Below are 13,536 nucleotides of genomic sequence, written 5' to 3' on the forward strand. Positions count from 1 at the left end.
CAGACACTGTTACACAGGTTTCTTTTCTCGAATGTTGAAGCCAAATACTGAATTGCAGTGGCAACATCGGAAAGGTCATCAAAGAAGATAGAACTTGACAACCATATTTAAGATGCATATTTTGCACCTCCAGTGAAATATCCTTTAAAAAGATACTTAATACAATTCAACATTAGCACTGTAGCTAGGTATGATTACACTGGTCTCCAATTTTTGAGAAGTCGTCTGCTTCAGATATAAAATGTGCTATTTATTATGTATTTTGATGTGCTGAATTCAAATATGACAATTAAAACAACTGATTGGCTACTGTTTCTAAGAAAGTTTTTACATTTTATGTCTATGTATATTGTGTAGATAGTAGAGTTTTAATCATAAATTGTAAACCTAGGTCTTTTCATGTGTTTATGGTTGCTTTACATGATAATATGTCACCTGTCCTGTTTATGTAACACTTTAAAAATCAGCAAAAGGGTTATATAAATAAAATTTTATTATGAAACAAAAGGCAAAAAACTATTCTGTACATAGTTTAGTCCTATTCAGTGTCTACTCGGCGCTTCTTGGCTTGTCTCTTGTATTCATTAAATGGAGCATCTCTTGTCACTGTCCAGCAATAGTCTGCAAGCATTGATGGGCTCCATTTGCCCTGATAGCGTTTCTCCATTGTTGCAATATCCTGGTGAAATCGCTCGCTGTGCTCGTCGCTCACTGCTCCGCAGTTTGGTGGAAAAAAATCTAGATGAGAGTGCAAAAAATGTATCTTTAGTGACATGTTGCAAACAAGGCTTTTTGGAGGTTTTCCACCAACAACCTGTAGTTGTCTGCCTTGTTGTTTCCGAGAAAATGTATTGCCACTAACTGGAAGGCTTTCCATGCCATCCTTTCCTTGCCATGCAGTACATGGTCAAATGCATGATCTCGAAGAAGTTCACGAATCTGAGGACCAACAAAGACACCTTCCTTTATCTTAGCTTCATTTAACCTTGGAATTTTTCCACGGAGGTACTTGAAAGCTGCTTGTGTTTTGTCAATAGCCTTGACAAAGTTCTTCATCAGACCCAGCTTGATGTGTAAGGATGGTAACAAAATCTTCCTTGATTCAACAAGTGGTGGACGCTGAACACTTTTCCTCCCAGGCTCCAATGACTGTCGGAGTGGCCAATCTTTCTTGATGTAGTGGGAATCTCTTGCACGACTATCCCATTCACAGAGAAAACAGCAGTACTTTGTGTATCCAGTCTGCAGACCAAGCAAGAGAGCAACAACCTTCAAATCGCCACAAAGCTGCCACTGATGTTGGTCATAGTTTATGCACCTCAAAAGTTGTTCCATGTTGTCATAGGTTTCCTTCATATGGACGTCATGACCAACTGGAATTGATGGCAAAACATTGCCATTATGTAGTAAAACAGCTTTAAGACTCGTCTTCGATGAATCAATGAACGGTCTCCACTCATCTGGATCATGAACAACGTTGAGGGCTGCCATCATACCATCAATGTTGTTGCAAGCTACAAGATCACCTTCCATGAAGAAGAATGGGACAAGATCCTTTTCACGGTCACGGAACATGGAAACCCTAACATCACCTGCCAGGAGATTCCACTGCTGTAGTCTGGAGCCCAACAGCTCTGCCTTACTCTTGGGTAGTTCCAAATCCCTGACAAGGTCATTCAGTTCACCTTGAACTGAGGTGTGGTTCCGAGGAGGAGGATGGGAGAAAATGTGGGTCCTGTGACATTGATGGTTCAGGACCAGAAGTTTCATCCTCTTCCTCATCTGACTCAAGTGAGAATGATTCTGGTGCATCAGGAACCAGCAGTCCTTCTCCGTGGGGTACTGGGCATATAGCTGATGGAATGTTTGGATAATGCACAGTCCACTTTTTCTTCTTTGACACACCTTTCCCAACTGGAGGCACCATGCAGAAGTAACAATTGCTGGTATGATCTGTTGGCTCTCTCCAAATCATTGGCACTGCAAAAGGCATAGATTTCCTTTTCCTGTTCAACCACTGGCGAAGATTTGTTGCACAAGTGTTGCAGCATATGTGTGGGGCCCACCTCTTGTCCTGATCTCCAATTTTGCAGCCAAAATAAAGGTGATAGGCTTTCTTAACCATAGTGGTTATACTGCGCTTTTGTGATGCAAAAGTCACTTCACCACAAACATAGCAGAAGTTATCTGCACTGTTCACACAAGTACGAGGCATCTCTGCTTACTTTGGCTAAACAGAAATGTCTCCCTTTGCAAAATCAAACATTGACAAATAAGAGAGCACGACACTGGATGATTTCTAGAGCTGATATAGGGCAATTTGTTCAGCAGAGTGATGTAAGCTTCGTTATGATTGCATTATCCATGACTTCTAGGAATAATTCATATCATGTATGATGCAATACCAGCTTCAGATTGCATCATTCATTGTTTTGCCTAAAAAGTAAGTACTGTCCAAACCCAGTCATAGATTTATTCATAGATCCAGTCAAAGATGTATTTTAGTCATTTCTGGTTTAAATTGAGATCCCTTCCCTTTATAACTCACTTATCCTCCGCCATTCCCAAGTCAAGGGTCATATATACTGACCCAATAGCATATCTTGAAAACTAGAGCCAATCAACAATTTTAAGCATCATTTTCGTTCTCGGTGACCCAGAATTAGTAAAGTTTGACTACATTTATTTCAGAAGCATTTTGGCTGTAGAGCAGTGTTACCATCGTTTTCATTGTCTAGAAAATCTGTCACTATTGAAGCGCTTTCTAATTGAATCTCTTTCTTTTGTAATAAAAAATAAAAGGGCAGATATATTACAACACATCCATTTTTATTAAAGGTTTTAGACAAAAAACATTGTGTCCTTCTAGTTGCTTGATTGGCAATTGGAAGAATGCTGGAACTGTACAGTAATTTGTGCATTATGTGCTGATGCTAAACAAAGCCACATCATTACTCTTTTTTTTTTGAATGGGGGAGAGACATAGAGAAGTCTCAGGATGCAATCTGAGTTTTAACTGGGACTGTCATGGGTGAAATTAAATATATTAAGGAAGTCCTTACCTGTCCAGTAAAAGTATGAACCTCCTCAGCAAACATGTTTTCTGTGTAACACAAGGATAATCCATAGTCTAGACTTTCATTGAGCATCCTATTCACCCTCCTTCTCCCCATTCTTAAAATTGGATTCTGGCTACAACCCTAATCTAACTTTGATTCATTTTTATTGCACAATACATTTCAGTAAATTTTCCTATTTGTAATAACTTTTTCTACAAATCTCTGACTAAGCATATCCTTGATATAACACTGTTTACTTCTAACTTTCAATGTAATAGTCATTATAACCCCACTCTTAATACTTTTTTTCACTATAATTTACAAAATCCTTGGCTGCCTTTAAATAGAAACTGCACCTCAATTATGTAAGATTGTTTGCATTCCTTACTCATACAAACTACTAAAGAAGACATGGAGAGAAAAAAACCCCAAAAAACTATTTGAGTGCATTGAAGATAAGAAAGACATGGAGAAAGACATGATCATGAAAGAATAGTTAATGAAAAGGAAAAAAATAGGAAATCGGTTTAATTTTAAGAAAATGTGTGTGTTTAATAAAGCATGTGTAATTCCTGGAAGTATAAATGGCCTCACTTTAAATTCATTAGTTGATTAGTTGCTTATCATACTAACCTATTATATGATAAATGACTGCTGAACCACTGGGTCATCATTCAATGAGTTGGTTGCCACTCAGCAATGAGAAGACAGAAACCAGTAGTGAAAGTACCTTGGGGAGACCATCATTGTACCAAACAGGTGTGGAGTTTTTGTTTTTATTTATGTTCATTTAGGCTAGCTGTAAACCTCTTGACAAGAATTACAGTCAACTTCTAGCAATGATTAGAGTTACATCAGTTACATTAATGGTATTTTTATAACAACCATGCTGTGAGAAGAGAGAATCAGAACAAGAGGATTTTACATCTCTAGTGAACATGCAATCACTAATTGTTTCCCCACAGATGTGCTCCTAGTGGAGAAAAATGTAATGGGATGACAGCTGTGCTTTTCATATGGGTCTATTTTTCCCTCTTAGACTCTTTTTAATATGTGAGTTAGTGTCTCAGTGCTCACTGACATGTAAAATCTAATTCATAAAAGAACATTTTGGAACATACAATATATCTTGTACTGATATTATTCAGTCCATGTCTGCCAATCAAACTGAAGAATGTAAAAATCAATAGCATAAAATTCAAGAAACTGTTCAATAAACATCCATTTAGATTCCCTAAGGAAAACAGAATGAAAGCCCTGAACTGCAAAACACACAGTTGTAAAATGTGTGCAGACTTGTATGAAAAAAGTACAAGCATTGTCACTGAGATGCAGGTGGGGAGAGGGCCTTATGTTTTTATTTCCAAAGCAAGGGTTTGTTAGATTGGCTTGAAATAATTTAGAATTTAATTACCAAAAGTGTTATAGTTAGCAATTAGTTATCAGTATTGATTCAGTTATCATTGTTCATTTTGTCATTATTTACAACCCAGTTTAAATTTAACATTAACAAACGTAGTACGTTCTGCTTCCCTACACTGCTGATCCCTCTCCCTCGTTCTTTGGTCTTAAAAATTTGGCTTTGCTAATAAAGTCATCTGTAGAACTACAAAGATGTTGGTAAACAAAAGTTTCGTGCTAAAGAAATTTGTTCTCTACTGCTTTGACCTGATCACAGAATTAGATAAATACCTCCTGCATTTTAAACCTACCTCAGAGACTTTGTCTACATGAGGCAAGTAGGTGGGAGGGTAGCATTGTATATTAATGATGAGGTAGACTGTAAAGAAATTAGAAGTGATGGAATGGATAAGAGAGTCTGTTTGGGCTGAAATCACTTTGGGAAAGAAAGCTACTAGAGGTTCCCCTGATATAGTGCTTGGGGTGTGCTACAAACCACCAGATCCAATCTGGATATGGATAGAGACCTCTTTAATATTTTTAATTAAACATTACTGGGAATTGCATGATTATGGGAGACTTTAATAATAGCGGGGCCCAGATTTTCCTGGATGTGATAGCTGACAGATTTCTTTACTAAATAGTTGCTGAACCAACAGGTTTCCATTTTAGATTGGTTTTGGTGAGGACCTCATAGAAGAACTGGTTGTAGAGAACAACCTTGGTTCTAGTGATCATGAGCTAATTCAGTTTAAACTAAATGGAAGGATAAACAAAATAGATCTGCAGCAAGGGTCCTTCCTTTCAAAAGAGCTAAACTTTAAAAAAATTAAGGGAATTACTTAGGGAAGTGGACTGGACTGAAGAAATCAAGGATCTAATCAAGGAGGCTTGGAATTACTTTAAGTAAAAGTGGCAGAAGCTCTCTGAACCCTGCATTCCCAGGAAGGGAAAAAAAATTATTGGGAAGGGTTGCAGACCAAACTGAGTGAACAAGCATCTCAAACAGGTGATTAAGAAAAAGCAGAAAGCCTACAAGGAATGGGAGATATCAGCAAGGAAAGGTACCTCATGGAGATCAGAAAGTGTAAGGATAAAGTTAAAACTGTCAAAATCCAAGCAGAGTTGGACCTTGCAAAGGGAATGAAAACAAATAGTAAAAGGTTCTATAGCCATATAAATAAAAAGAAAACAAGGAGAGAATTGGGACCGCTAAGAACTGAGGATGGGGTAGAGACTAAAGATTATCTAGGTATGGTCCAACAACGAAACAAAAACTTTGCCTCAGTTTTTAATGAGGCTAATAAAGAGCTTGGGTGTAGTAGCTGGATGGCTAATGGCAACAAGAGGATATGGAGGTAGAAATGACCACATCCAAGGTGGATGTCAAACTCAAACATCTTAATGGAACAAAATCAGGGGAGCTGGCTAATCTCCATCCAAGAATATTAAAGGAATTGGCAGATGAAATTCCAAGCCCAATAGCAAGGATTTTTGATGAATCAGTAACTCGGGGGTTATACCCTATTGACTGGAGAATTGCTAATATAGTTCCTATTTTTAAAGAAAGAAAAAAAGTGATCCAAGAAACTATAAGCCTGTTTGACTTCAATTATATGCATGGTCTCGAATTTTGAAAGAGACAGTAGTTAAGGACAGAGGTGCATGGTAATTGGGGTAAAATACAACATGCTTTTACAAAGGGTAAATTGTGCCAAACCAACCTGGTCTTCTTTGAGAAGATAACTGATTTTTTAGCAAAGGAAATGCAGTAGATCTAATCTACCAGGATTTCAGTAAGGCATTTGATACAGTTCCACATGGGAAACTATGAGTTAAATTGGAGAAGATCGGGATTAATATGAGAATTGAAAGGTGGCTAAGGAACTGGTTAAAGGGGAGACTACAACAGGTCATACTGAAAGGTAAACTGTCCAGCTGGAGGGAGGTTACTAGTGGAGCTCCTCAGGGAACTTGGGACGAATCTTATTTAACATTTTTATTACTGACCTTGGTACAAAAATTGAAAGTATGCTAACAAAATTTATAGATGACACAAAGTTGGGAGGTATAGCCAATATGGAGGAGAACTGGAATATCATAACAAGAAGATCCGGATGACCTTGTAAACTAAAGTAATAAAAATGGGATGTAATTTAATAGTGCAAAGTGCAAGGTAATACATTTAGAAACTAACAACAAGAAGTTTTGCTATAAGATGGGTTCTTTTCAGTTGGAAGCCACAGAGGAGGAGAAAGACCTGAGTGTATTGACGGATCACAGGATGACTGTGAGCCATCAATGTCATGTGGTTGTGAAAAGGGCTAGGATGCATCAGGTCCTAGGATGCATCAGGCAAGGTATTTCCAGTAGAGAACGGGAAATGTTAACACCAGTATACAAGGCACTGGTGAGACCTCAGCTGGAATACTGTGTGCAGTTCTGATCTCCAATGTTTAAGAAAGATGAATTTGAACTGGAACAGGTGCAGAGAAGTGCTACTAGGATGATCCGCTGAATGGAAAACCTACCTTATGAGAGGACTTGGTTTGTTTAGCCTAACCAAAAGAAGGCTGAGGGGAGATATGACTGCTCTCTATAAATACATCAGAGGGATAAATACTGGGCAGGGAGAGGAGTTATTTAAATTAAGTGCCAATGTGGACACAAGAACAAATGGATATAAATTGGCCATCAATAAGTTTAGGCTTGAAATTAGGCAAAGGTTTCTAACCATCAGAGGAGTGGAGTTTTGGACCAGCCTTCCAAGGGGAACAGAGGGGGCAAAACACCTATCTGCCTTCAAGACTGAGGTTGATAAATTTATGGAGGGGCTGGAAGGATGAGACTGCCTACAATGTCACATGGCCCATCAGCAACTGCTAGTAGCAAAAATCCCCAGTGGGTGGAGATGGGACACTGGATGGGGTGGGCTCTGAGTTACCTGGGAAAAAATTTTCTGTAGTATCTGCCTGGTGGGTCTTGCCCACATTCTCAGGGTCTAACTGATTGCCATATTTGGGGTCAGAAAGAAATTTCCCCTGGGTCAGATTGGCAGAGACCCGGGGCAGTTTTTAGCCTTCCTTGGCAATATGGGTCATGGGTCACTGGCAGATTTAAACTAGAGTAAATGATTAATTCTCTGTAACTTGACATCTTTAAACAATGACTTGAGGACTTCAGTAACTTAGCCAGAGGTTAGGGGTCTATTTCAGGAGTGGGTGGGTGAAGTTCCGTGGGCTGCGATGTGCAGGAGGTCAGACTAGATGATTGTAGTAATCCCTACTGGCCTTAAAGTCTGAGTCTATGAGAACCTGGAATGAGTCACCGGGAAGTTGCATTGGGGGTAGCAAAAGTAAAATCCCTACTGTAAATTGGAAAAAGGCATTTATATCATTGTGTTTTCTGTCACTGACTCTGACTAGGATTAGACCACATGATGGTTAGAAACACCTGAGTTCTGTGTGCCCTCTGGACTCCACCTCTGCTATCACCACCAGTGGAGGAATACAGGTTCTAATTTTCCTATATGTAGATGCAGCCTTAAAAAGTCCTCTCTGTGGCCTGGGGCAAGTTGCTTAGGCCCAGATTTTTAAATGTGTTGTGGTAGTCATGTTGGTCCCAGGATATATGAGAAACAAGGTGGGCGAGGTTTTTTTATTTGACCAACTTCTGTTGGTGAAAGAGAGATGATTTTGAGCTTTCCTGAAGAAGACCTGTGTGGAGCTCGAAAGTTTGTCTCTCTCAGATATATAAAGGTATTGCTTTGCTCAGTGTTGCAAGGCCTTATTGACTTAGACAGGTAAATTCCATTTTCAAAAGTAACTTACATATTTAGGCACCTAAGTCTCATTGACTTTCAATGAGTCTTAGGTTCCTAGGAGACTAAATTACTTTTGAAATGGCATTAAAGGCATGTCTATATGGAGCTTTAGTGTGCAGCAAACTGGAGTGTGAACCTACAGTGCACCAGTCTGCTGCACACTACAGAACTTTTAGTGCATGGCTGCAGTGTCCACATGACCACTTAGTGCATGGCAGGGTAGAGCAGTGTAGATTTACACACCGCTTGCTGCACACTGACTCTCCATATAGCCAAGCCCTTAGCCATTTAAGTCATTTAGACATTGCAATGTTTAGCAGAGTTCTACCTAAATATCTTTAAAAATCTATGAAATGGGAACAGTAAGATTTACCAATTCGCCTGCCCATTTCAGCGGTATCGTGAGGCTCTTTGAAGGTGAAAAGTGCTTAGTATCATAAACTAACAGCATTTCTCCAATGTATGGTTTAAAGGAGTAAACAAGATTTTTTTCCTGTTTAGTCTATATAGCTCAGCTGCTTCTAATACACACCTCAATTTTTGTATACATGCCCTTATCTGTTAATGTAATAGACTACACATTTGTATTTAGTAGCTCTCAGCGTACTGCTTTGTATGTCTTAAAATCTATCTTTAAACAACTACAACAAAATCTTACTTATTTTCTTTCATTATTCTGCTCTGCTTCCATTGATGTCTCTAAACTTTTGACTCCAGACTGGCAATATGAGGGTAAGATGGCAAAATGTAACTTCCTGAACATTGCTTGTCTGTTTTTTTGTTTTTATTCTCTTTAGAACATTATTAAAATTCTGTTCACTCTCTTTAATTAGATCCTTTTGTTGCAACTAAATTCCAATCATATTTGTTTCTGTTGTGAAACTTTAATTACAATGTATCCCTTTTAATCATTCCTTCATGTTCTTTGGGTTAAATTACCATTACATTATTTTTGTCCTGAAGGACTTCTGCTTCACAGTGGTCCCTCCTGGTATATTTAGAGAAACATGAATATAGGTTTATGGTGTAGCAAGTGAATTGTATTGTGTTGTGATGTGACAAAGACTTGGTGTGTGTATTCATAACATTAAAAGTAAAAGTGTCATAACACATAGAAACTATTTCAAGAATTCATAATGAGAGCAGGTTGTGAAATTTTCATTTTCATGATGGGCCAGATCCTGAGGTTCTAATTCAATACTTTCTCAGGAAAACTCCCATTTACTTCAATTAGAATTTGAATAAAGGTTAAATAAAAGCCTTGAGTTTGGGCCCTTTATACCAGTAATTAGCTAACAATTATCTTGGCCTTATCTTGCTTCAATGATCATTATCTCAACATGATTGTTTTATAGAATACAATATAGAGACCTTACTGTGGAGTTAGAAATAACTTCTGTTTTCATGTTTATAGACTGCAAGTTGGCCAGGGCAGGTCCTCCAGCCACAATAGTTCCTATTGATGAAGAAAGCCAAAATGGTGAGTGTGCTGCTTTTTTCTAAAAGATAATTACCTGTGCTATTATCTGCTTTACTCTCGGATCTATAGTGATCACTGTTAAAAAATCAACATTGGTGGAATATACTCACTTTGCAATGATGACCACAGTAACAGGGTTAAAATACTAAGCTCTGGGAATATCATGAATAATGTCTTCCATGTGTAGTTTTAAAACATCAGAATTAAAGTAATCAAAAATTCCTATTTATTCCATTATTTCCGTAAATTATGTACCTTGGTAACTTGTTTCTTGGTGCTAAATAGTCCATGTGATAATGTGATTGGTATTAAAAAAGTGTCTATACCATAATCGTTTAGGATTCATCGCAGAGTAAGTACACCTGTTCAGTTGCTAATATCCAAATAATGTACTGAGTAACTGAGTTTCATTTTTTCATGAAGGAAAAATACTTGGTCCGTCCTTGCCACATATGCAATAGCAACATATATACATAAATTATGGTTTTTATCAGTGTGTTTTCATTTTTGCTAATCTACAGCTATTTGCTAGTCTGTTCCATGTTGGTTAATCAAATTTACAAATAAATAACTGGCCAGGTTGTTCTGCTAGATTAAAGAGTTAAATGTAGCAATCCTAAATGCCCATGATCTTCGACTTATTGTGTTAGTACTGATTTTTTTCATTATCAAAATAAATGAGAGAGAATGCTTGATATACTCCGAAGAAGTGGGCTGTAGTCCACGAAAGCTTATGCTCTAATAAATTCGTATATACTCGTTCATAAGCCGAATTTTTTTAGTAAAAAAGGGAAGTACCAGAGAAGGGGATCAGCTTATGAACGGATATAGAGAGGGAGAGGTGGGACACAGCTCCTCCCCCCAACAGAGGGAGCAAGGAGAGGCAGCACAGGCAGCAGAGCCAGAAGGGAAGAGGCAAGGCCAGAGTCTCTCCACTTCTGGCCACGCTGCTCTCCCCACAGCCTCTGAAGCAGCTGCAGCTTTTGGGCTGGCAGGCGGCAGCCATGCCGCTCGGCCCCGCCCCTCAGAGCAGGCTGTGGCTGCGCCGCCCGGCCCACTGGAGCATGTTGCGGCCGTGTCGCCTGGCCCAGCCCACAGGAACATGCTGCGGCCACGCTGCCCGGTCTGGCCCGCCGGAGCAGGCTGCAGCCGTGCTGCCCAGCCTGCCGGAGCAGCTCCAGGCAGGCCAGAGACATTCTCCCCTGGCTCTCCCCAGAAACGGTGGGAAGGGATAGGATGGGGAGAGTGTGGGGGTCCTGGGCTAAGGGTGGGATAATGTGGGGGGTGGTCACAGGGGTTACTCCCCTAACCCCCAGCTTCTCCCCCCAAAAAACATTTCCCCATCAGTTGCTGTCCTGGCCCATCAGGGTAAGCAGCTGGCATACCGGGACACTTTGTTTACTTAGATTTACCTTCATGCCTGCGGATGCTCGAGGTAAACAAACCATCTCGGCCCACCAGCGGCTTATCCTGATGGCCCAGGAGCCAAAGTTTGCTGACCCCTGAATTATAGGGTCAGCTTATGAATGGGTCATTAAAAAAAATTCCATTTTTTCTTATCCATCTTGTGGGGGTCAGCTTATAAGCGAACTGGCTTATGATCGAGTATATGCGGTAATATATAGTACAATAATTCAAAATTCTTTTCAGTTATCAACTTCTTTCCCTCAAGCAAAATAATTGAGGGTTTAATTGACGATACAAAAACAGTAAGTGGGTCTTCAACTGGATAGGTGTAATTGTGCTCGCTATTCTTTTTATTCTCCAGTATGGTAATTATTTGGATTACACTGTATAGGTCAGTTTCAAAAAATAACAACTTTGAAATATAATATGCTGAAACAATGAGTATTCTATTTTAAAACTGCAGTAAGCAAAGGGGAAGTATGATGAGAGGTAAAATTTTCAAGATGCCTGAGTGACTTAGGAACCACATTTCATTAACTTTGAAAATGGAACTTAGGTTCCTTGGGCAGTTGAAAATTTTATCTGAGCTCAGAGTTGTATGCACTTTCTAAACATCTTGGCCAAGATTTTCAAAAGTGAATGGTTATTTTGATTGCTTAAGCTTCTGACTTCTCAGGTTGAGACACCTTACTCTGGCCTGATTTTCAGAGTGTTGAGTACCCAAACTTACTAGTCAGTCTTAAAAATCTCTAGAGTACATTGAGCTGTATTTAAAAACAGAACTGAATGGCATTTGAAAACCATTGAAGCCCTTTTCTCCCTTTAACAATTTTAATTAATGTTCTGAATAATTCTGTGGTGGTTAGGGAAGGAATCTAGTTGTGCTTCCTGTGCAATTTGATAGGAATAATAGCATTGTTATCTTTTGAGATGCCCACTCCTGAATTCAGCGGAACAATGACAGTGATTTCTAAACATTGCTTTGTTTTCCTCTTCCATGTTGTTTGTTGTATTACCTTATGCATCTGTCAGAACCAATGGTGCTGCTTGCTAATGCTCATGAAATTTTGTAAAAGAAAAAAATAGTCTGCCTTCACTTTATTGTTCAAAATCCCTCCTGGCTGAGCCATAGGATTATCCAGCTGTTGACTATTTAATGTCTGTATTCAATTTATGCAATAGAACATGTGAGAAATGCACACTTGAGCAGTAAGTAATAAGAGTTATACTAGGTATACACAGTGTGCGTCACTTGTGGTATCTAAGAAGTTGTTGCTTTCAGCTTTTGGTTTTGCAGATTTGTTAGGCAAAGAGTTGCGGATAGTCGAGGACACTGTGATTTATATTTTTTGGTGTATATGAGAAGAATGTAGTGCAATACAATGCAATACAAAACCAAGGGTACTTACTATTGGACCACCTTTACTCCTCCTTGCTTGCCTACCTGAAAACTGTTTCTGTGAGCTCACAGCATCGGAGCGAAGTACTGTTTAGAATGGTAGAAGCTTATGTGCCTCCAGGACTATGCAAATTCTTCTGCTGGTATAACTGCCGGTTTAATTTCCTTTTGCACTGAGAAAATGAAGATCTATTACTGCTAATATTCTATGGATTAAAATAGCTCCCATATCCCATACTGCTAATATTTCTATTGTATATAATGTGAAATGTTGTTAAAGGCTCTACGAGAATGGATTTTAACAGTTGGTTATTTTTCATTATCCATGTGTTAACTTTCTTGGGGTCACGTCCACTGAAGCTCTGAAAGACTGGTCTGAGGAAAATTGCAGTAGAAATCATATCTAGATATACAGTAGGGGCAACAGCTGCAATTCTAGCAGCAATTTCTGTGAGTGGAACCTGGAGACTCAAAGAAATTATAGTATGCTTTTTTTTCTTTGCATTTTTAACACTTGCAAAAATAACTAACCAATGCAATATTACAGGTCTGTCGCAACTTAGGCGCATTTAACATGTGCAATTTCAGCTTTATGCGGTCGGCAAAAACAAAAACAAAACCCCCCAAAAGAGAAAAATAACAATTTAAATACTGTTTCTGTAGTGCGGGCGATTCCGCCTGCCATTACACTCAATGTAATTTTGACTATACGCGATTTTCGCTTTAGGCGGTGACTGCAGAATGTAACTCCAGCGTAAGATGAGACAGACCTGTAGTATTTTTTCAGTAGATAACATTATCATGTTTCCATCATTCAAAACAAAACTGTAAATTGATTTATTTGCTTTTTATTTCATAGTATTTATGCAAAATTAACTTAATGATATATCTTAACATTCTTATGTAGGCAGAAGATTGAAACTGAAATATAGATGTGTACAATCTTCTGTTACACCTAAGAATACTT

The 13,536-nt window shown here is 38.8% G+C and overlaps 1 protein-coding gene across 1 annotated transcript in view; it reads left to right on the forward strand.

Moving 5' to 3' along the window:
- PCDH15 (protocadherin related 15) overlaps positions 1-13,536 on the forward strand; it is a 1,464,924-nt gene that overhangs the window by 838,715 nt on the left and 612,673 nt on the right. The window contains exon 5 of the mRNA XM_054035363.1: positions 9,698-9,763. Coding sequence (XP_053891338.1) covers positions 9,698-9,763 — 66 coding nt within the window. The remainder of the gene's footprint in view (positions 1-9,697; positions 9,764-13,536) is intronic.

This window comes from Malaclemys terrapin, chromosome 7 (assembly GCF_027887155.1).
Source record: "Malaclemys terrapin pileata isolate rMalTer1 chromosome 7, rMalTer1.hap1, whole genome shotgun sequence".
Taxonomy (NCBI): domain Eukaryota; kingdom Metazoa; phylum Chordata; order Testudines; family Emydidae; genus Malaclemys; species Malaclemys terrapin.